The 24,597-nt window shown below is 40.9% G+C and overlaps 2 protein-coding genes across 4 annotated transcripts; both read left to right on the top strand.

Moving 5' to 3' along the window:
* The first annotated feature begins 1,723 nt into the window (after nt 1-1,723).
* Nucleotides 1,724-7,651, top strand: nr2c1 (nuclear receptor subfamily 2, group C, member 1). Its single transcript, XM_026366479.1, has 14 exons — nt 1,724-1,890; nt 3,367-3,501; nt 3,623-3,856; nt 3,992-4,070; nt 4,168-4,347; nt 4,435-4,585; nt 5,054-5,150; nt 5,473-5,651; nt 6,020-6,173; nt 6,282-6,403; nt 6,527-6,669; nt 6,916-7,053; nt 7,215-7,320; nt 7,480-7,651. The coding sequence occupies exons 2-14, from the start codon at nt 3,430-3,432 to the stop codon at nt 7,649-7,651; spliced, it is 1,827 nt and encodes a 608-aa protein (XP_026222264.1). The 5' UTR covers nt 1,724-1,890; nt 3,367-3,429.
* Nucleotides 7,652-10,175: 2,524 nt separating this feature from the next.
* LOC113166200 (transmembrane and coiled-coil domain protein 3-like) lies at nt 10,176-20,338 on the top strand. Of its 3 annotated transcripts, none has more exons than XM_026366196.1 (4): nt 10,176-10,402; nt 16,681-17,666; nt 17,926-18,061; nt 18,296-20,338. In XM_026366196.1, exons 1-4 carry the CDS (start codon nt 10,337-10,339, stop codon nt 18,599-18,601), a joined length of 1,494 nt encoding a protein of 497 aa, XP_026221981.1. In that variant the 5' UTR covers nt 10,176-10,336; the 3' UTR covers nt 18,602-20,338. The 3 variants fall into 3 exon arrangements, with proteins under 3 accessions (XP_026221981.1, XP_026221982.1, XP_026221983.1); XM_026366197.1 differs by having other exon boundaries at nt 10,331-10,413; XM_026366198.1 differs by lacking the exon at nt 10,176-10,402 and adding an exon at nt 10,482-10,651.
* The last annotated feature ends 4,259 nt before the right edge of the window (nt 20,339-24,597 follow it).

Here is a 24,597-nt window from a genome sequence, read left to right as displayed (position 1 = left end):
GTATTGGTAGCGTTCTTTGTATTATCTATTTTACTTTTTTTTTTATTATATGTCTTTCTGAGAAGGCATCATTTATAATGGGTTGCCAGTCTGCAGTTATTGGATTTAATAATGATTGATAGATCATTTACCTACTAATGCTTTGTGGGTTGATTGCAAGAAATGAACTTTTGGCAACTTGGGGAAAATCCTCTACTAGTATAGCTCTATGCTTGTCTGTTTCATTGGACAGGCAGACTTCTCTAACAGACTGTTTAACCACTTCAGGAAAAGAATGACAGCGCACCTCAACAGATCTGTGTGATGTTCAGCTGCTGTCACAAGTAGTAGTCAAGCAAACACAATGTTGATCTAATTGGCTCAAAAATACAAGTCCTACAGTATTGTTTAATGAAGTACTTTTAGATTGAGGCAGGCTACATCATTTAACATATTATGGTCACTTTCTGATAACAACCCATTTATGAAGAGGGTTAGCTGAATTACTGGCTTTAATAATGGTTAATAGATGATTTACTACTGTGCAGCACCTTTTTATATGTTTAACTTTAATTTGTTATAAATATGTATCCAACTGACTGACCCCTTACCGTCCCAAGAAAAAGTATGTGAACCCTTTTCATGGAACTGCATGAGACGTCCAAAGAATATGACAGACCTAAAGCAGTTCTGCCTGGAAGAATGGGCTAAAACTCCTCCTGCAGGTCTGATCCACAACTACAGGAGGCGCCTGCTTGAAGTTATTGTTGCCATTAATTCTAAGTGTTCACTTACTTTTTCCACTAGCACAATGAGGTTTTTATTGTTGTTCTCAATAAAGACATGAAAGATCAGATTTTCTTGTGTGTGCTATTATTTTAGACACATTATATTTGTTAATACTCTTGACTTAGATAAAGATCGAATCACATTTTATGACAAATGAACGCAGAAATTCATGAAACATACTTTTTCTTGCCACTGGGTGTATTTATCTTCAAACTGCTTACTAACATTTACAATACCAGACTTAATATCATACAACCATTACATAGAGTAACGATTTCACATAGTGTGTAACTATCTGCTGATGTTTGTGTGCAAAAGCTAAAATATTTCAAATGCACTGAGTGAAAACAGTAAACAGTGTTGCCTAAGACCTGTATTTACTACATTTTAGGTTAAGAAATTTCTGTTTTGTTATTTGAAAAGAATACTATATTCCCACTGTTGCATGAGTCCCTGTTTGTTAAAATGCTTTGGTAATTATATGGGCTTGTGTTTCAATAATTATGTCTTAATTAATGTTGGTTGCCTATCAGTATAAACCTCAACATGTCATTCATTAAGGTTCTTGGGTTTGTAGACTTCCAATGGTCCATTATTAAAGGTTATTTACTTACCTGCAATAACAAATGTTAATAGATCATGGATTCTGCGGTTGCAAATGTTAATTATGTACATGTTGTTGTTAGTAATATCTCTTTATTCCTCTAACAAACAACACCAAAGCCAAATGATCACAGTTTGACAGGTTTACGCTCTGGCTTGGCCATGCAAATCCTGCCCCCTAACTGCGCATGTGCATATTTTTATTGATAAAAAAAGGTCACGAACTCTGACCCTACCACCAACAGTTAACATTTTAATTGATTAACGACAATTTATTATCTAACGACTTCTTTACAGGTGAGCAGTTTCTGCCGATGTGGATGCATGAGAGGTTCATGAAAGAGGTACGAGTGTCCAGTAACACAGGAAGAGAGGGAGTGTTCAGTAGGTCTACAGGAGGGAAGCTGCCATTAGCTAAGCTACCAACTAGCAAACAGCTAACCTAGCCCGTTAGCATTGTCGTCCGGAGCGCGGCGCATGAAGATTGACGCTAAATTTGGCGATCATATTAAATTGTAGGTATGTGCATGAGATTGCATTTCTGTGTACACGATGTTATAAATTTATGTGAAGCTGTTTGTAGCGGTTTCTGCAACAAAAACGTTGTTAACTGACATGCTAGTCAGCTAACAAGTAGCTATAACCGCAACAACAAACTGTGTTTTTGCTAACGTTAGCTCTTAGCTAGCGTTGCTAACTAGTCTTAAACAACCGCAATATAGTTGTGATTGTAAATGTGACAACAGCATGTGCTACTGTTACACCTTGAGCTGCCTCACTGAAACGCCGAGTTATATTTAAATCCACCACAAGAAGTATTGCGAATTATGTCCAGTTATAAAAACCGAAGTCCCTCCATTTACTCTGTGATTTCGCATCATGGGCCTTGAACCCTAGCATGCTTTAACCCTTCAATGTTGACCTTTCACCCACAGGAAAAGAAATACCTTTATCTTCCGTATCGATTTTAAATAGCTGATTGTTAGGAGCATCTTTATGTTACTACTCGGTCTTTACCGCTCGTTTCATTTAAAACTGTATTTTATTACAAGGCCAGTAGTGCAGTTTCAGGCTAGCGCCAGCAACATTGGTTAACATAGGCCCGCAATAGAACTCACAGTATGACAATCAGATGTTTGTTTTTTACTTTAAAGTTAATTCTAGACAATTCCTAGCTAATCTGGTCTTCATTAGCTTTAACATCGTGTTGAAATATCCATGAGGTTTTGAAGTTTCAAATATGTTATAGTTACATTAGGAGATAACGAGTAGCTAAACTAGATGATCGAGAGTTTCTGTGACGTTAGTAAAAGTTACGTATTTGTACTTAGTCTTTGTATGGGGTCATCTTAATAACAGCTCTAAGCTGTTATACAATGCATTAAATTGGAAAAAAATTGAGCTCGACCTTTGGGCCTCTCACACACATCACTATAAAAACTATTATTGCTTTTAGCTATGTGTTGAAAGTTATCTGAAATATTCCATGTTAATGAATTGACACAGAACAGAAGCATTAAATAAGCGAGTAGGTTGGTGATCCTGTTGTTATCCACATGAAAACACCAGAATGTATTGATTATACTAATGAATATGATCAGATCACCTGATAGAGTTTATTCCTGACATGGATCTCTACCATAATCCATCCATCTATCTATTCTCCTAAGGGTCACAGGGTAGTGGAGCCAATCCCGGTAGTCACTGGGCAAAAGGCAGGGACAGGTCGCCAGTCTATAACATCCATCATAATCCAAAAAATATATAATAAGTGAGCCCCCACTGTCCTGGGCAACTGTAACTCAATTGTAGTTGTCTACAAACCCCTAGGGTTAGTTGTTCAAATCCCTCTTATTCCTGGCTCTTTGTCAATGTGTCTGTGGACAAGACACTAAAACCCCATATTAGTGCCGATATGTACTGTCTTACTAAGCAGTAAGAAAATTACAGATTAAAATGTTAAGTACCACATGTGCTCTCTCTCTCTCTCTACAGGTGTGCATGCCTGATGGGGCACTGATGTGAAGAGTTGTGGTAGAAGGTGTGTGTAGTATCAGAATGGATGGACAGACTCAAAGGATTCAGCTTGTGCCAGCAGACAACAACATGGCTTTAGGACACAGAATTCAGGTGATGTGAGAGTCTGTCACCACTAGCAACTATTTTTAAGCTTTAAAACACAAATTTGCTTAACTCACCTTCCTCTCTTGTCACCCCTCCCTTTTTTTAAATTTTATTTTATTTCCAATAGATTGTAACTGATCAGCAGACTGGCCAGAAGATCCAGATTGTCACAGCACTTGAACCATCATCCCCTGGAAAACAGCAGTTTATTCTAGCAAATACTGACTATTCCCCTGGTGGGAAGGTGATCCTGACCAAGCAGGAGGGCTCACCCAACAAGGTCATCCTCGCAGCTCCAGATGGCTCTGGGGTTAACCAGCTGTTGTTTGCCTCCCCTGAACTGGCTGGGCAGCAGATTCAGGTACTGCCTGAAGATATTAGTGACTTATTCCAGCTAGTTTTGATAAACAAATGACTGAAGCATAAACGTGTTTAGCAAGCCTAAAGAATGCCATATTTGTATTCAGTTATTCAAATATCTTGTTTTGTTATTCAGTTTGTCACTGAAAGCTCAGACCAGTCTATTGTGAAACCGGTTGTGGAGTACTGCGTGGTCTGTGGGGATAAGGCATCAGGTAGGAATTAAGTTTAATTTGCTTTACTGTTATTTTTCAGCAATGCACTTGTGCCAGCAATAACCTTCCTGACCCTGTTTTCTCTGTCCTCTCTCAGGGCGTCATTATGGAGCTGTCAGCTGTGAGGGCTGTAAGGGCTTCTTCAAACGCAGTATTAGGAAGAACCTGGTGTACACGTGCAGGGGTTCTGGAGAATGTGCCATCAATAAGCTTCACCGGAACCGCTGCCAGTATTGTCGACTGCAGCGCTGCATAGCTCTGGGCATGAAACAGGACTGTAAGAGACTGTAATATTCTGTATATTGTCTTCATGTGCAGTTGTTCACTTGTTGTTTTTGAATAATGTATTTGTTTTGTTCTTTAGCTGTTCAGTGTGAGAGGAAGCCTGTTGAAGTGACCACCAGAGAGAAATCTGTCAACTGTGCTGCCTCAACTGAAAAAATTTACATCCGGAAGAACCTGTGTAGCCCCCTGGCTGCCACACCCACTTTTGTATCTGACAAGGAAACTGCCAGGTACAGCTACATAACAAATAACATTTACCAGCTTATTAGATACACCTGTGCAGTTGATAATCTTATACACTTTTATTTCATTTCTATTAACCATAGTATTATACTAGTTTTTTTTTGCAGGTTTTGTCTTCCTCATTTAGATATGTACATGATGCAAAAACAGGAAATTGGTAAACACCTCTCAAGATAATGTATTGGCCTCAGAATTACTATACATAAATCAGGACTTTAATACCACGTTGTAATTATTACAACATCAAAGGCTTAAGCATAGTAAAGGATTCTTTGCAGGGCATTTGAATGGGTGGAGTTAAATTAGATACATGTATTTTTGAAACTAATGAACTGGTAAGACCCTCACTAATGACTTGTCTGATATGATTCAAGAATCTTAACTATACTGTATGTCTACTGTAGAGATCTTTATTATATAATGTGATATCTGAGATGTCAGATTTCTGCCTGCAGGTCTACAAGTTTGCTTGAGTCAAGCATGTTGCTCAACATTCAACAACCCTTCTCCAAGCTGGAAAATACCATCTTGATCCCTGCATCCCCTGACAAGGTAATACTGACAACTACACATTATAGAACAGTTAATTAAAATCTTACATGTTATTTTGCTCTTAAATATAAAAGCCAATGATAATTGTTATAGTTTTTAAAATGCCAGATTGACCACAATTACCAAAAATAATTTATTTTTCAGTAATGATGCATGTATCCTAACATCTTTGTGTTGTGCACCAGTTTTTTCCTTACTGTTTCCCGAAAGCAGAAAGGTGACAAGCCCTAACATATTTTACAACCCAAAGCAGGAGGGCTGTGCATACAAATACAAACTTTGTATGAAGCATTTTTGGTAATTGCGTTCCCCTCCTCCCCAGGATGACCAGTCTCAAGGTGACCTCAGTACGCTGGCAAATGTAGTGACGTCCCTTGCCCACCTCAACAAAACTAGGGAGGCAAGTGACAGTGGCAATGATCTGATGGGAGTTGAAACGCTTAGCAACGGCGACAGCTCGATGACAGACATCCAAGGAGATGAGCAAAGTGATATCACTCGGTGAGGGAGATGTCATAAAGAATAAAGAAGCTTTGATACTGACCAGTGGTTGTTCCTGAATAAGTTGGGATCTACATCAGCACTAGAACCCAGGGGCTATTTTTTCTGTTTGTGACAAAGCTTTAATAGAATTTCCTGTAGGGCCATGTGGTTTCTGACTCCGCTTTTAAGGACTTAATTAGATTGTCCTATAGACAATCAAAAGCGTGCCATCTTGCAGCATGTAAGGGTGTGCACTGCAGTGATTTCAGTTTTATCCCTTATTTCTTGTTTCTTTGTCAGCCACAATATGTAAACATGTAGTCTTCATCAAAATATATGGGTCTTTCAACATGAGCATTTGTTTTCATATTTTGTTTTATCATTAGAGCTTTTGACACCCTGGCCAAAGTCCTGCAGCCTGGTGATGGTTCAGCAGGAGACTCCTTGGAGGCCACAATGCAGCTGATGTCAGGGGACCAGTCAGGTCCTGTAGTGGAGTTGGAAGGACCTCTACTCTCTGACAGCCATATCCCTTTCAAGGTAGAACAACTGATCTTGACCCTGATGACAAAATCAACTTGACACAAAAAATACAGTAGTGCTTCATTAGTCATATCCCACATCCCACCCCATGATTTGCTCCTACAGCTTATGATGCCTTTGCCTGTGCCAGAGTACCTCAATGTCAACTACATCTGTGAGTCAGCTTCTCGCCTACTTTTTCTCTCTATGCACTGGGCACGCTCCATACCTGCCTTTCAAACCCTTGGGTAAGCTTTTGTTACAAGATGTTTCATTGTTTTATAAATACACTTTGTTAAAATAGATTCTAATATTATATGTAAATAATACATTCTGGTGTAAAGTAAAATTTATTTTATATTATTTTACAGTGGCCAAGACAATGACATCAACTTGATGAAAGCCTGCTGGAATGAACTGTTTGCCCTGGGTCTGGCACAGTGTTCCAATGTTATGAATGTTGGTACCATATTAAGTGCCATTATCAACCATCTGCAGACCAGCTTACAGGAAGGTATGATGGCTCCTCTCTCCCTGCCTGCCTGCAAGGTTTAACAGAATACATTTTCAGAAAATCAAGCCCTGTTTTTCAGTGCGATGCAGAGCACAAATAAAGCTTGTAGACTTACAATATACAGTATGAAATTTGAAACTTGTCACGTTAATTTTTGTGTAATTATTGGCTTGAATTTACTAAATACCATGCTCGGCTCTTTGCATCCTTGCCTTCTATAAATGTTGTTGTTTTTGTCTCCCACAGACAAGCTGTCGCCAGAGCGAGTAAAACTAGTAATGGAGCACATCTGGAGGATGCAAGAGTTCTGTAACAGCATGTCCAAGCTGTCCCCAGATGCTTATGAATATGCCTACCTCAAAGCCATCGTCCTCTTTAGTCCTGGTGTGTAGACACCCAGTTTACAAAATGAAAATTGATATGTTCCATTTCTCTTTTTTGTGCTGAGGAAGAATCTTTAGCATGTTGGATCTCCAGAATGGCCATGTTACAGATGGCCTAATGTGCACAGACTGATGTCTGACTGTGTGTTGTCTTTGTACCAGATCACCCAGGCATAGATAATACCACACAGATTGAGAGATTCCAGGAAAAAGCCTACATGGAGCTGCAGGACTATGTCACCAGGACCTACCCGGAAGATTCCTATAGGTTGGTAGTGTTTCCTACATTATGCCAGCCCGTTGCTGAAGGTGCAGTGATCGATTGATGAAGAATGAATTACTGTTTTTAGATTTTGGATCCTCACGTTGATGGATATGCTACATATATATATATATATTTTTTTTTTCTCTTTCTCATTGCTTTCAGGTTATCCAAGCTGTTGCTCCGTCTTCCTGCCCTTCGGCTCATAAGTGCAGCTGTCACTGAGGAGCTGTTTTTCGCTGGGCTCATTGGCAACGTACAGATTGACAGCATCATCCCTTACATCCTCAAAATGGAATCCACTGACTATAATAGCCAGGCGGTCCCTGGAGTCTAATGCACTGTGCCAACTGTAATAGCAACATTGGACTGTGTAAATTCAACAGCCAACTAATCTGTGGGCTCTGCAGATGGCCGTGGAGTGGTCATAGTATATTTATGATGTCCTGTGTGAATTATTTTCCACTCTTACCTTGCTCCTAGATCTGGCTCCTCCGTAACCAGTCAGGAGAGCACAGCTCACAAGGAGGACAAATACAGTTAACTCCAATGACAAGCAAGCCTGCTAATATGTGCCCATTCAGGAGTAAACCTTTAAAACCTGCATAGTAGATTGTGCTTTTTATTGTACATAGAGTTTTATGCTTCATTGTCTCCAAGCCTTTCCTTTTCTGCAGATATCGTTTGTACTCTGAAGGAATGTTGATGGTTTGTTTTTCACTGCTTTCATATATGGTCACGCTTTTTTATCTTCTAAAAATGAGGGAAAAGCTTGTCATTATGTGAACTGATTTGTGAGATGTTATTGCTAAAGGTTATAACCTTTATTTCTTATTTGTTTGCCAATCCAAAGGATCAGGCAGCATCACTTGTCAAATATTTGACATCACATTGATTTGAGGTAATTGTGTGTGTGTGTATATAGATTTGTATATAGAATGCACCAAGAAGGCTATAATAGGCAGCACTTGGTAATCCCTGGATTTCATCTTTTGGACAAAAAATGATGGCAAAGTCATTTCAAAATAAAAGCATCCTTCATGTTCATGTTTCTCTGTTTATATATTGGAGCTTTTCATTTGATTGACAACATTTGTAAGAAGTAGAGATGCTGATTTCCATTATTTACTCAGTATAATTTATCAGTAGTAGTCACAGAAGTCAAGCTTTTTAGGTTCGGTGTGCTGCAGATTTGTTTTTGTGTTAGTATTTTGTACAACAGCTGTGGGTTATAAAACAAGCAGCCTAAATATGAAGTATTGGACCCCTGTTCATGGTCACATTTGGAAAAACTGGAACAGGCTTTCGCAGTATTTTCTCAAACACTTGTTTTTGTACTAAATGTGCAGCTGATATGCATTATTAAATTGAATTGCATAGCTGAATTAAAACTTGAAATACAGGGAATAAATGTAAATGATAGATGATAACAACCTATATAAAATATGGTTCAGATAATTGGTTTGTTAAGCACTGTAAAATGAAGCATTGTAGTAAAAACAAACAAACTATCCTTTGTGTAGTGCTGACTTAGGTTGAAGGTACCACTGAAACAAGCCTTCTACACATTCTCTTGAATGTGCGGTGATAAATACACTTGCAGAGAAAACTCGGTAATTATGCTTCTTGGAAATTGCCCCTGCTTCTATAAACACAGCAGATTGTTTACATGTCCCTTCTAAATAAATAATGCAAATCTGTATCCTACCCCAGTGACTTATTGTTGTGTTTCGTGTCAAGTGACATGAACGTGGAAGTTGTTGCAAAGTGTAAGGGACTAGACTTTCAGTGTGTGTTATTAGGCAATGAATTTTTCATTGGAGACGGTGGCTGTACGCTTTCTTTTGCTGTAGTTATCCAGTGAACGCGTCCAGCTAATTAAAGGCACTGATAGCAGCATTAAAACTTAATGACCGCTTGAATTTATTCTGCTGCTGTTTTTAGAAGTGCATTGTCCAGTCCAACAGCTTCTTAATGTGAGTCTTCACAGCCCTATCTACAGTATCTCTACATCACTTGACACACCCTCTTGGTGTGAGGTTAATGCATTTCAATAGTGGTCCAACAATAGACAGCCCACACTGTCTTTGCAATTGGAAACAAAAACACTTGTGTTAAGACATTTGTGATGCATCAGGGGCTTTTGTCTTTGTGGCTGGGTGGATTAGCTCTTATCAAGCTGAATGAATGTGAGTGGAAAGGCCAGTTGGGCTTTTGGGGTCTGTCTGACTGTTTGAAGACTTGAAGAGTTTTTATTTTGTTTTTGTTTTTTAATCTTTCAATTACAATTCTCAATAGAGTCAAAAAGACACAGCTTATAGGTCAACAGAGATCTTATCAATGTACAAGATGTGTGCAAGTCGTTTGTCGTTGAGTAGTAGCAACAAAAACCTACAATACAACCACTTCCTATCACACTAATAGTACGAAACCAATACAGTTTAAATGCTGGTGCAGAGCGTGAACACATTTAGAGAGAGTTTCATTTTACATTTACATAGTTTGCATGCAGAATATACAGTTTAATCATATTAAGTACATGTACAACCACTCTAAATGATACTTAGACATTTTGCACTAGTACCTAGAATAAAATACTTGTACTTTGATCCTTTCTATGCACAAAACTGTATTCAGTTTATTTAATCCCACCACTTTTTATTCGACACTCTTTTAATCAGAGTCCTTTATTATAGGATGCTTGTGTTTATATTGTGGAAACACATCACTTCAAGTCATTTTGCTTACAAACTCATCTCGTCACGTTTAAACGCGCGCGTTGAAAGAGTTAACAGCTCCTCCTCGATCAGACTCCCTGCAGAGAGGAATAGGCGGAGTTTGGGCGTGCACAGCTTTTGTATGTTGAAGAGGGTGGCCAGTGTGTGTTGGAGGGTGTGCGAGGCGAGGAGAGGGAAAAGAGGGGCTAAACATGGAGACGAGATTAGGCTTGAGTTGTAAACTAGTCCGGGTCCTGAACTGAAGAACCACCGGCTCCCAGCTGTGCGCAAAAAGCAGGATTATTATGCCCAGCGCCAACGTGTCCGTGCGAAGTTTATCTGAAGTGGAGAAATACCTCAGCAGCCGGATGGTGAGTATCATGTGAGTGTATTTTGCATTGTTGTGTCATAAATGGCAGATCCCGCACTGTACCAGCCTTACATTGTTGTCTGGTCCGAGGAGGTCCACGTCATGTGAAACCAGCAGCTGCGCCGTTTGGAGCTGCACATGTCTGTCTCCAACCCGCTGAGATACGTTTGAGCCGAAACTGTAGAAACGAACATGCGCTCAGGGAGAAGTTGTAGTGATACTTGGAAGGAATCCAGAAGAAAACTCAGAGGTATTAAATTCAAAAGGGAAGTGGCGCATTAGAGGAGAACACAGTCCATACTCCATCCACATAATGCAGGACAGTCGTCCAGTAACATGTACTCACACTTTAAATGTACTTAACACTGACTGTGACCAGAACAACCAACAATAGTACAGTGGAAATAATTGAATATAATATAATATATAAGTCTTAAACTGCAGAGCTAAGTACTAGATTGTGTCTTACAGGTGTTTTTGTGGTCACTGTGTTTGACCTACTTTTCAGAAGTACCCAGACCAGAAATGTTATCCAGACCTACTGTATCTGACAGGTGACTGCCCAGCGCATGTTTGTTTCACGCTTCAATTTAGTTTATTAGTTTAGTTGTAGCAGGCGGTTTCTGGAAAAACTAAAAGTGGGATCTTTGCTGTAGTGATTACATCTATTTTATTTATCATATATTATTATATCATATATTTTAAAAGGGGGGATTATCATCACCTATGACCATATTACTACGTTCCTACACCTTTATTTACAGTATATAGCTCTAATAGAAATTTGACTGGAAAAAACAAGTTTCACCACTCGACAACATAAGAACTCATTCAATCCTTCATTTGAATAAGAAAAACTCTGTAAGCAAAAAACAGAAACAGTTCACCATTTACTAATGTTATAGTGTGATGCTCAGACAAATCCCTTGATGGCTGTGACTGATAAACCCAGGTGCTCTCTGTCACAGTGACACAGAAGAGTCAAGTGTGATACTCATGCAACCAGAAAGTCACTCAAGTGTTATGCGGGACATTGTTTCCTTTGCTAGAATGTGTATGAACGTTCAGGCCTGAGTCTCGTTTAGCTTTCAAATGGGACGCTAACTCTTGTAAATGACTAAAATCCACAACTTTCATCATATATGCAGAATTTGAGCCAATTTTCCCAAGAAGACATTTAGGCTGTTGTGGTTAAACCCATCAACACAATATCACACATACATATCTGGGTATCTGGCTGGTTATTACTGCTGGTCATTATGTATTTCCTCCTTTTGTTGCTTGCATATAACATTGCAGTTTTGTTTCTCAAAAAGCCATTGTGCAGCAGATATAGTGGGTTAGAGGCCAGCGGTGATGCAACACGTCCGTCTGACGGACTCGGTTTTTAACCCTTGCTGGCTGGAGATTTTGTGCCATTTCTCTGCAACATGTTTTGTTCTTACTTGAACCTTTCCTGGTTCCTTGTAGTGGTTCCCCCCACATTAGTTTAACTAGACACAAGTTAAACAAACTAGCCATCGGTTCTGTACGGCTGTCAACCTTTTAATATGCTATGTAAATTAATAAATGGCAATTTTTGTGGCTAGGTACTGAGGTGACCCACAAACTCAGCTACACCTCTGGCTGTATTCACTCTCACTTTGAATCTGCATGTTCAATACAGCTACATGTATCTTGAATCCCATTCAATAATTCCCCCGTCCACAGGGGCAAACAGACACAGCGAGTGCTAACGTGTTATTGATTTAGTTCTGGTCCAGCTTGTCTATGAGGCAATGATGAATGCGCCTTAAGCATTTTATTCCTCTGACTTCATAAGGATTAGTCATTCAGCAAACTGAAGACTTCAAACTATATTGCTGCTCTTCATTTCTGATGAGGCATTCTGTTTGGCCTCAAAGAAAGCAAACGAAGTCAGCAACATAGGCAGCTGTGGGATGCAGATGAGAGGAGGAGGGGGAGATGTTGGGTCAGCTTTCTCACTACAATCAAAGTTGTGCTCCCTGTCGTTCCCACTCTCTCTGTCTGTGGTTTTCTTCCTGCCTCCCCTTGTGAGCCCTGAGTGGGAGAGTGTCTGTATCCATGAGGATCAGCTGGAGGGAATACCAATAAGCACTGTGGGCTTCTTCCCCTCTGTGGTTCTGTTCTCCGCTGAAGGGACGGTTTTGTTCCATTTCAGCGGGTTCGCCAGCTTTTTTCCCCTGTGTGTACGTGTGTTTTTATTTAGGGGTTCATTAACACAGTGGATGCTTAAGAAGTGCCACCGTGTCCAACACACACTTCTTTACAACACTGCAAAACACCTGCGCTTGTGTTTGCATGTGTCAGTGTCCCTGCATGATCTGATCTCACATTGTGAACTGATGGTTTTACCAGATTACAGTTTCTGTTGCGTATAGTTACTAAGAAAACTTCCTGTTAACAGGGGCAAAGCCTTCCTGTTAGCACAAGTAAATAACTGTGGCCCCCAGCAGGGAGGGACAGCAAGATTAGAGCGAAACAAACTCATCCTCTGTATGTTCTGCTAATCTCAACCCATATTTTTTCACTAATGCAGCTCAGTACTGAATATTTGCACACAGCATGACCACCTTGTTTGTGTGGTTTCACAAGTTCTTAGTTTTCTCTAGACAAAAAAACGCTGAATTGCTGCTTTGCCTATTTATTCCAGTGCAACAGTAGACAAGTGAGCATAAAAGCTGTGTTTGCATGAAAAACTGAATGACTAACTAGATAATTTATCGAAGAGTAGGAACACTGCAGTGCAAGATAAGCAGAATCTGCAGTTTCCATCGATTCCCCCCCAATGTAGCCCCAAAAGGCAGCAAAGATTTGGGCTGGTTTCAACACACAGCTGTCCCTGGTTGGGTTTAGATTGAGGCTAATGCAGTTGGATCTTTATGTTATGCTGTCAAGCGAGTTCAGAGCATATTAAATGGGTCATGGTGTTGGACAGACGCTGTGTGCTATGTAGGGCAGTGTGGGGGACAGGGGGCTCATACAGGGCTGAGGTGTGAGGAAGGCACCCTGGAGGCACATAGGCCTCCTGTAGACCCCGGAGATGAGGATCATTGGGATGATGGGTGCTGCAGAGCTGCGTATGGGATCATCCTCCCTTTGTTCTATTCCCGTCCTCTTATCTCTTATCTCTCTGTTTTGTTCCTCGCTTTCTTTCCGTCTCTTCTACTGTTCTACTAACATGTTATTATCAAAGAATAAGTCAAACAGCAGCCTTCATATGTCTGACTTGCTAATTTCTAAGATAACAGCTTTAGTTTCAGAACAAAAGATTTTCTCATGTTCATACTTTTGAAGACATGATCAGACAGTTGGGTCTCACACCGCCCAACCATTTATATCCTATAGAGTCTTAGCTGTTGGGCACAGATAGAAGCCCATAGTTTTGCTCGAGAACATTCAGACAGGTCACCATGTCATAAAACTCTGTTTGACCTTTCATGTAAACACAGACCACTGGCAGATTTCACCCTGCCCTGCTTTACCCTCCCACCTCAGCAACCTCTGAATACTGCCTGCATAAGTGTTTGGGAGAAACAGAGTGAAAAGTAGGGCAGCTCCTCAGCAGATTTGGTAGGACATTTTCATCAGCATGAGGCTAATGTATTTAACAGAGCCATTCAACCAGAGAGAACCTCAGATTGCTCCAGCAGTTAGTCAGTGTAAGTAGAAATCTTGAGTAGCAGTGACAGAAGAAATAGGCTTATTAAATTGAAATGGTCCAAATCTCTTATTGGGAAAATGTCTGTCATACTTGCTTTTGTGTGTAAAAAATCTGGGTTGTGATTTCATGTTATTGGAGCTGTAGTCATGAATCCTCATCCTCCCAACATCTTATTTTTATAACACAAAGCGTGTGACTCTCATTTACGGCCGTTTAATGCAAGTTTGGCTTGATACTCATTAGTTCAGATGGATCAGTGTGGAGATGGAAGTTGTATCAGGAGTTTTTACACATATGCCAAACCTTAAAAAGTCTGCTTTTGCTGCAGGCACACAGTGAACAGTGATTCACCAACAGTTTGCAGTACAAGTTTTGATCTATTTTACGCTCAGCCAATATCTACAGTACAGTATCACTGGACCTTGAAGTAATAAAGGTAAATCCCTACTTGGCCCCTAAAGCTAGGAAAATATTAAAGTAGTTGGAGAGTGCTTGAGGGGGCAGCTTAGTTTTAGCATGCAGAAATAGTATACAGTCGAAGTTGTCTGGTCAAACAGGCAGTTTTTTATCATTTGAAACTTCAAATACTGGAGAATATGAGGAACAACAGCTTACCCTGCAAGCTGTTTTGCAGGATATTACTTTTGTATGACAAATAGTTTTGACAAAAGGGCAGTTTCTCTGTGAACATTTGACAATAGCTACAGCATGCTCTCTGGAGGGTGGGCTTGTGATTGTGCAGGGCTCCTGGTGTTATACGTCAGCCCAGTGGATCCATATGCAGTGGCTTGCTCTTGCTCGTCAGAGTCCTGGACAGAGCAGAGGTAGGACATGACAAAGTGAGCTTTTTTCTCTGCAAAGAAAGGGTCCTGTGTTCAAGAGGGACAGATGCCAGAGAAGGGGTGGGTGGGGGATGAGGACAGTGACTGAAACACCCCAGACATGCTTGTAGAAATAAGCTGGCATTCTCTGATCACACACTTCACATAAAATATATATATTATGTATTAAAACTGAATTCATAGTCTGTAAAGAACTCGACAGTGATCTTCCCAATAGTTGTTGAAATACAAAGCCGTTTCCTTGTTGCCCATTACCGTGAAACCACATTCTAAGTGGAGATGTCAGATATGATCAAATTCCAGCTCAGTTTTTGCTGCTGACTGTCTCTGCCTCACAGACAAGTTTGACCAGTTCACTGAGTGTGAGGTCATAGTGCCAACAGCAAGTAAACAGGATGGTATGAGTGAAACTCGATAGGTTAAATACAAATGAAAAAAGAGAGAAGCTGTTGCTGAATATGTTTTTGTTTTAGTCTGAGTATGTCACTCCGTGTTTAGACCAGTGTGTGTGAGCCATCGATAATTACCCTGTTATTGGTAAACCCTCTCTTGAGTGCCACCTGACAGTCATGCGGTGTGCAGCTTCAGTTTGTGGTGAACTCTTGATGCATTAGTCGATTGTAAAGTACTTAGCCTGTAATATGTAACCATTAAGCGGTGATGTGGCAATGCTAAGTAGGATTGAGTCCTAGGTCTGCTTGGGTTAGCTGCGATCTGTTTATTTGCTTGAAACTAGCAGTGTTACATTAGTTGGGATTAGTGCAGCTTTGGACAACCCATAGAGCCTATTGTTCAACACTTTGTATTAGACACGATCAGCTTACACCTCTTATCATTACGCCGATTTTGTGCTGTGATCATCCTGCAACTTTCTGTGCCTTGTTAGACCACTTAAACTAGAGTACCCTTACACAGGAACTGACACTTGCACTCCAGAATACAGCTCAGAAACCTTAATAAACTGTTGCTTCACGGCTCTCCTCAGTTTGGTCAGTGTAGAACAAGGTTCAAGTTCCTGTGAAAGTTAAACTTGCTTAGTCAAGCTATATTTATTCATCTTTACTTCCTCAAATCTACCCAAGAGCGTTCAATGAACTTCAGACACACTGATCAAAAACCTAATGCCAGCTTTTATCAGGAAAATTGAAATTTACTGGAAAACTGGGGAGCATTGTCTGAAAAAGGGATTTCCTGAGCCTTGTGGCCTCATGTGACATTATCACTGACCTACATTAGATGTGCATGCTCCATTTATTTCACACACATTAATAGCTGTTGTCTGAATTTTGTCATCTGTGTCCACAGTGTGCTGTACGATAAACAAACAGATTATTTGGCTGCTACAACATAACAGATGTGCCAAATAAGAGCATTACATACACACCCAGTTGGTCTCACAGTGGCCATATGAGAAGCAATATGGAAATGGTGCATGTGCCAAAATTCAGACACAATTGCAAAGCATCATGCAAGTAGTTTTAAAGCCTTGCTGCACAACTGAATCCACAGGGCATAGCAACACCAGCAGTTCAGGTTTACAAAAACAAACAATTTAACCCAGCTAAGCAAACAGTTCATTTAAACTGTTTGATGTAAACTCCCATGGTTTACATAGAGCCACTGTACTTACTAATTCAGCTTTACTCAAACATTCATTGCCTGCAGCTAGTCAGATAGTAGTTTTACAAAATGATTTAGATGACATGACAATGGTATTAAACTGTTTCTAATCTTTGTTCCTCTTCTTCACAGGACCAGAGAACAGAGGGAAGTTCTCTGAGCATCTCTGTGTCGATGCGGCGGGGTTCTTCAGAGAACAATCTGGACCTGGACCTGAGTGAGGGAAGTCCCCGTCCTGGTCTTGGCTTCGAGATTCAACGTAGTCGTTCTTGTTTGGACAACCTCCAGCAGAAGATACTGAAAGTCACAGAGCAGCTGAAGATCGAGCAGACAGCGCGAGATGAGAATGTGGCGGAGTATCTCAAGTTGGTGAACAGTGCGGACAAGCAGCAAGTGGGGCGCATCAAGCAGGTGTTTGAGAAGAAGAACCAGAAATCGGCACAAAACATTGCTCAGATGCAAAAGAAGCTGGAACAGTACCATCGAAAGATGAAAGACAGTGAGATCCATCACAGCCCAACGCAACGCATGTCTACTGTCAAACACAGTACCATACCCAGGGAATCACCCAGAGAGCTGCTGAGGGACATGACTGGAAGTGGCCGACACCCGACCATGGACAAGATCAAGACCATTGGACCAGGTGTTTCCCTCTCCCCTCCCTTCTTCTTTAGTAAGCCCAGAGAGTTCGCCAACCTCATCAGAAATAAGTTTGGCAGCGCTGACAACATTGCCCAACTCAAGACTACTCTGGACTCTTCTTCCCAGTTGCCCACTGACAGTGCAGCAAAGGGCCTGAGTAACAGCACCTCTATGGTGGGAAAACCCAAGTATCCCAGTGATGATGAATGCTCCTCAGAGAGTGCTTCCATTTCAGCAGACAGTAATGGGAACCCAGTGGGAGGAGGAGTGTCAGCGGGGCAAGCAGACAGTCTTGGCCACAGCCAGGGGCTGGCAGCGGGGGGAGATGGCCAGAGCAAACTAGTCGTGACCCTGGAGGAAGTGAGGGAGATCAAAGAGGCCCAGAGTCAGCTGGAGGAGGATGTTGAGGATCTAAAATCTCAGTTTAAGAGAGAGTTTGGCATCATAAGCCAAACACTGCAGGAGGAAAGATACAGGTATATTTTTCCTTTTAAATATTTTATTGCATAATTCAGCACCAGGTCTACTGTTTGTCATTATGTCTATTATTCATTTGCTAATAGACATAATTACTGTTTATATTCATATAAACATGTAAATAGCAATAGCACTCAGAACATTTTGTGATACATCAAGGATGTATTCACATTAAAAGCCACATAGGCACATTAAAGATGCATTAAGATTTCTATAAATACCTATTTTTAACTCATTGTCTCATGTACTGATTGCTAGGTACGAGCGTTTGGAAGACCAACTGAATGACCTGACAGAACTTCATCAGCATGAGATGGCTAATTTGAAGCAAGAACTGGCGAGCATCGAGGAGAGGGTGGCCTACCAGGCTCAAGAAAGGGCCAGAGACATACAGGTAAAGAATAGTGAATCTTAATTTGCAAGGCACGTGGCTTATCTGAGGGTAATTTAGTTTGGATCATATAAATATGGTTGGAAGTGCATCAGCAGTATGATATCATGCCTCACATTGCTCTGCTGATACATAATTAATCCTGTGAGGGAATTGGGGATTAGAAATTCAGCAAAATGCTCCTCAGCCACTTGGGAAACAATCAGAACATCCAAACTCTCTCCTCTTATGTCTCAGGAAGCCCTTGAGTCGTGTCAGACGCGCGTGTCCAAGCTGGAGCTCCAGCAGCAGCAGCAGCAGCAGACAGTGCAGCTCGAGAGCCACGACGCCCGAGTCTTGCTTGGGAAAAGCATCAACATCATGCTGGCCATCATCACCGTCATCCTGGTGTGCGTTTCCACTGCTGCCAAGTTTGCTGCCCCACTGATGAGGAGCCGATACCATGTGGTAGCTACTTTCCTCGGGCTTTGTTTCTTGACCATATTCTGGAAGAACTGGGACCGTTTACAGTATGCCATAGATAGATTGCTGGTGCCTGCCTGATGCACAGTGCACAGAACATACTGTAAACAAGAACAACATGGATGCTGTCGGTTGTCAGGATAGGACTGTCTAAGAGGATTGGTTGTACAATCGTCAGGAGACACGATCACCACGATTTTACTTACGTCACTTTTTTTTAGACTGAAATGAAATTTTTCTTTTTTCATGTCTAGACTTGAATGTGTGTGGCTAATAATTTCATTTAACGTGATTGCTATGAATTTATCAGACATAAAAAGTCAAATGAAGTATTAAACATTTTCACTATAACGCAACAACCTAGACTCACACTCTCCCACAGCTCTTGGATGAAAATCCATAGCTTAAGAGAAAATTAGGCAAATGACAAATGATGAAGTTTATCATTGTGCTTCTGTTCAACATTTAAATCTGTCAAAACCTCAAACTTGGCATCTTGTTGGCCATACCTGTGAAATAATAAATGTTACCGTAGAAGGAATAGTTGGACTTGGGAAATGTGCTTAATTGCTTTCTTGATAAGAGTTAGTTGAGCAGATTGATGCACCTCAGGGTGGTATAGTAAATATTAACCTGCAGCCAGCAGCTGTTTAGTTTAGCTTATCATTAAAACATAACATTGTTTTAAGAGGTTAGGAGCTGGACAGAGCCAGGACATTTCCTTCTGTTTACAGCATTTGTACTAAGTCAAACTACCAGGCTGCTGGTGTTGGCTCATAACACTGATATACATTTTTTAATCTAACTCTCTGCAGAAAGACAAAAAAAGCACTTCCCATATTTGGAACTATTACTTTTCTTGAAGACTCTAAGCACAAAGGCAACACACATCTTTTTCTTCTTCCAGTTAAGTTTCTCTGTTCCTCATTGCCTCGTCTGTGGGGCCAGTCATCTCATCAAGTTGCTCTGTGTACTGTTCCTAGTGTTTTAAGTGCAATATATGTGATTTCTAAAAGCACTGTTTTTATTATTTTTTTAGTAGTGAGCGTTTTACATTTACGTTTTACAGTTAGAGGATCTTTGTGCTGTGGGAGCAACAAGGAGTGAGGCACTGTCATTAACTTTGGCATGAGATATCCATAAACACTGAAGCTGCTGCTCGGCTCTGATAAGGCCAGCTGTCTCCTCTCTCAAGGGTCAAAAAACAATCCAGCTGCATTACAGTGCTGGTGGTGTCGTAATATCAACACACACCAGTCTTTCCAGTGCAGTCACACACAAAAACAGACCCAGCCACTTGGCTGTCTGTATTTACATGTCTTATGGGTTTTACCCAGTTTGATGTTTGTCTTGTACAGAGAGGCAGTGGGTTATACTGTGATATAAGGCCTTTTTTCTGAGGAATAATGCATTTCCCTTTTTTTAAATAAAAAAAAAAAGCCTTCAGTGCTGTGATGCTGATCGAGGAGCACAGTGCAGACTCTAAATGATGAACTATGAGCCTGTTTTATAACTAACATGTTATTGTTATGTTTGTCTTGCAAACAACGCCTATGAAGATCTAACATGAAGCTATGGACCACTTTAAATGGTTGTCTGCCATTATAACATGTTTGTGTTGACATTTAATGTTCTACTCACTGTATTCTACTATTTTGTTCCTGTTTTGAGATATTTAAGGAAGTTTTACCTACAGAACTAAAGATGTGGTTTACATTCTCCTTTTATCTCTGGTACACCCGCAATCAATCAGTTGTATTTTTATGGATTATGTGCCTTTGTTTGACAATTTCTGTTAAATTAAATATTTTTAATCAACTCGTGACTGATGGTTGGAATTTGCATTAGGAAGAGACATTTGGTCATGTGTTTTTCTAGCATTGACGTATGTCAGTTGGGTGATGAACTAGCAAAAAAACAGTGATTACTTCAACATGCTCCACCACACACACACAAAAAAAGACTTTTAGGAAGTTGAACTCACTGAAACTTCCTCAAAGTAACTTTTCGGTTTTTCAGTTTTCACAGTGTTGCATGTTCTCTTACCTACCACCAGTAGGGGGTGCAGGTGCTGCACCGTTGACATGACAGACACCAAGAAAAGCTACTGACAAGCTGCATCACCTTAGACACCCTTTATCACACCTCTCTCACTTACCAAACCAATTTTATGCGAGATTTATATCTCAAGTATTTAGATCCACATTAGAAAAACCAATGGCACAACTTCACACAAACATTAAGACTACAACACAAGTGAAGAAAGATGGCACTTATGTCACAAGCACTGTGGAGGAGCAGTGCCCTCTACTGTTGCAGAAGATGAACAGAACTATTAATTACTATATAAATGCAATTAATATAACTTTCTAGGCGTTTCTACAGGACATTTTCTTACATTGCTATTATCATCAAGTCTGCGTCACACTATATACCCGTAACTACAACAATATGTTGTAGACAGAGGAGCACGTATGCACACACAAAATGAATCTCATGCACAGTTGAACGCAGTCAAACTGCACTATGGGTCACCTGGCACAGCGGTATGCGTGGTTTAGCCTGTGTGACTAGTGCCTTCCTTTGTGTCGAAGAGAGACACAGTGAGATTTGGGAACAGGACTGGGGATGATAGACAGATAGCTTAACTGGGGATCTCTGGCACTCACACTGTGTTCCCGTACTTTCTGAGAGCTTAAGTTTAAGAATGGTATTGTGAGTTGTGTGCACATCTGTGTGTGTGTGTGTGTGTGTGTGTGTGTGGGCGGACTGGCTGTGTTTCATGCATTTGTGGAGCAACTAAGGCCTCTGGGGGAGAAAAAAATCCTCAGATTGGTGTGACATAGAGATCCTCTCTAGCACACTCATCCACACAGCCACCCACACACACACACACACAGGCATAAAATGGGGATTATGAGGTTTATTTGTGTCAATGGAGAGCAATATTTTCTTTCCCTCTCTCTCTCTCCTCTGTATTATGTGATATAAAAAGTGAGCGCTTTCCTTTGAAGTGAGCTCAGATCCTGTGTGTTTTCCACTGCACTGTCTCTTGTGGCTCCTGGAGCTCATTGGCCTATTCAATGGGCTCCATAATGAGCTGCTAATTATCCCAGGACCTCATCAAGTCTCTTTGGGCTCACAGCTAAGCTTCCTCCTCACACAGGTTGGCATGGTGACTGCAGGAAATGGGACCTGCATAGAGGAGGCCACCAAAAGGACCGCCACGACTTCTCTCCTGCTCTCTTCTGCTGTGGGGGCGTGAGAGGGACACTTCTTTTTTTTTCACTCCTGGGAAGACAAAGAAGAGAGTGGGAAGTGTGTAGATCGAATTAGCTTAAAGCTTAGGTGACTTCAATATTGTGAGTGCGTATTTGTGTGTTTACAAATATGTATAAGCGTGAGTAAATCTGTGTATGTGGACTTATATTATGGGAAAGTTCTGCTCTCTGGCAACTTCCACCCTCATTTTAAATCTTCTGGAAGCACTGGGCCCTTCCCATTTCCTGTTTATGGTGTCATGGAAATAGGGCATGTTCCCTTCCTCTGCTTTTGCACTATAACATAAATATGTATCCTGCATCCAGTAAAGAACCACGGTCTCATGTATCAGCAGGCGGAAGATCTGCAGCTCAGTGACGCAGCAGTGTCTGTGACTAGAATTAGACTTCCTAATAACAAATACATAGAAATAGTCAGTAGAAAAGTCCAGATTTATGGAGACATGGGACATCAAGGTCTTCACATAATTCGCCTCTTAAAATGTCCTAATTCAAAGGCACCTCCAATTTCCTTTAGTTGCTAAGCAACCATGGAGCGCCACAGTGATGCTTGGAGTTAAAGGCTGGCAGCCCAGTGGTGTAGAGTGGATTGTAGGGTGAATCACTGTCTTTTATATCTCTGAGGTCCCATTACAAGGCTAGATGACTGTGACAATGATACAGTGTCACCAGAGAGTAATTATACAGCTTGTTTGTCCCCCTGGTGCAGCCACAAGCAAATTACATCAGCTGAATAGTTGTTGGGTTAGAGTATTTGACCAATGGCAGTGGACAAGCAGCTGTAAGCATCACAAATGATTCCAAAGATTTGAATTTGTTTTGTTTTTTTAAAATGGCCACGCCATACTGTGGGTGATGGCTTTGAATTCATATGTAGGGTTTTCAGTTATCCTGTGATGCTTACTCTTTATGTTTGTCATACATGTCATATTGTGTTGTGCTTTTGTGCGTTGGGTATGTGACCCCCAGATTTCTACTGAAGTAGTGGTTGGCAATCACTATCCTGGAGAAGTTTTGACAAGATTGATGTCATTGACATATCTGAATGGCAAATACAGGTTTACAGCTAGCAGCAAGTTTGCCTAACTTTGCATAAACACAGGAAACAGCTGGAGACAGAACACCAGGCCTTGTTATAAAATGAACTCAATTCACCCACTTTCATTAGTTTCACCTACTGACCCAGTTTAACTGCTCAGGCTGAAGTCATGATACAGAAACTGTCATAAAGTCTAGTATTTCAGCTGACACAAGCACTTTTGTGGAAGTGTGTCTTACTAATTAACACTAATGTTGGCTCTGTTGTTTCCACTGTGCTTGTGTACATGGCAGTATAAAAGTAAAGCAGATTTCTTTTGTCTTGCTTGTTTGTTTGTTTCTTTTCAATGTTAACATCAAGTAACATCAAATTAGCTTTTTGGACAGATTTGTCATATTTTCATCACATTGATCTGCAGGAACAGGATTTTTGGCAGGTGGCAGTGGGGACAGTGGAAACAGGCTGTGAACACAACACTGACTCACAATCACCACAAAGGGTTACATCCTGCAGACAGAGCAACGTCAATATGAAGGCACATCTCTGATGAATGTAAATATGAGATTAAACTTATCTGATCCATGTTGATTTAATTATGATGTGTCAACATATTTTGTTTTGTTAAGAAAAACAGAGAATAAGTTTAACAAAGGAATACGTCACATTGCACACATCCCATTCAAACCACCATCCCACTCAACATTACATGAATGAAAGTAAAATCATAGATACACATTTGCAAATACTTTGAGACAGTGCTGCCTCTTTGTGTGTGAGTACTTTTGGGTTACATGCCAATTACAGGCTCACATTCCTCTGGTCTTTTACTCCAGCCGTGGGCGCTATGTGTACGACTTGTTGAATCTGGACAAAACAAAGACCACAGTATGAGAGGAGCGGATAGATTCCCTTCGTATGACCTCACACTGTGTGGGACTGCTCTCTGTCACAGAATAAACAGCTTATCTGTAACTCACTCCTACTGCAGTGCAACCGGACTGGACAAATGACAACACACTCCCACCGCAGGGTGACCTGACTGGTCAAACGGCACTTGTAGACACCTTTTGGAGCTTGACTTTCATTATTGTTGTTAGTTTTCTAGGCGTAGCTGTAGCATGGGTGGAGATTGTTGCAAAGAAAATTTTTAGTTCCCACAGCACAAGGTTTACCAATCTGCTTGGAGTATTTTGATAAATTGCTTTGTGGCTATGTCTATGTGAGCTGTCCCAAGACAGTAACATCCTGTCCGTCTGGTTCAGCGAGCAGTTCTGAGCAGTTATTTTCGTGTTAGACCAAAGTTTGATTGTATCTGCATTCCTTCTGTGGCCGTTCTGCTCTGCAACCAGGCTGCTGCCACACTGGAGTGACATGAGTGGATGGAAGCCAGACATTGTCAGCTCATTATCAACACCTTGTCAGCCAACTGTCTCCACAGCTCTCTCTTCCTGTGTGTCTGTGTGTGTGTGTGTGTGTGTGTGGAGGGGGCTGTTATTGTGCGTGGTGAGGCAACTGTGGGATGACTTCAAGTTGAAAGATGTCTCCATGCTCACTTTCCTTGTCTGCAGATTACAGCTGCCTGAGGAAATCTGCACAGAGCCACACAGAAGTAAAGGAATTTCTGATAAGCTGGCATGAATCTTTTCAATCTGTTGCCTTTTATCCCTTATTAATTATTGTCTGTCCCCGAGAAATCTCTTGATGTTTATGACAGGTACAAGCAAGCACATGCCAAGTCTGCAGACACAGGCTTTCAT

This window comes from Anabas testudineus, chromosome 6 (genome assembly GCF_900324465.2).
Source record: "Anabas testudineus chromosome 6, fAnaTes1.2, whole genome shotgun sequence".
NCBI classification, from domain to species: Eukaryota; Metazoa; Chordata; class Actinopteri; order Anabantiformes; family Anabantidae; genus Anabas; species Anabas testudineus.
This window is presented reverse-complemented; position numbering and strand designations above follow the sequence as displayed.

Coding starts and splice junctions, on each gene's coding strand:
- LOC113166200 (XM_026366196.1), top strand. CDS start 10,337: ATGCCCAGCGCCAACGTGTCCGTGCGAAGTTTATCTGAAGTGGAGAAA. Junction 10,403..16,680: donor AATACCTCAGCAGCCGGATG/GTGAGTATCATG, acceptor TCTTCTTCACAG/GACCAGAGAACAGAGGGAAG. Junction 18,062..18,295: donor AAAGGGCCAGAGACATACAG/GTAAAGAATAGT, acceptor CTTATGTCTCAG/GAAGCCCTTGAGTCGTGTCA.
- nr2c1 (XM_026366479.1), top strand. CDS start 3,430: ATGGATGGACAGACTCAAAGGATTCAGCTTGTGCCAGCAGACAACAAC. Junction 4,586..5,053: donor TCTGACAAGGAAACTGCCAG/GTACAGCTACAT, acceptor TTCTGCCTGCAG/GTCTACAAGTTTGCTTGAGT. Junction 5,151..5,472: donor TCCCTGCATCCCCTGACAAG/GTAATACTGACA, acceptor CCTCCTCCCCAG/GATGACCAGTCTCAAGGTGA.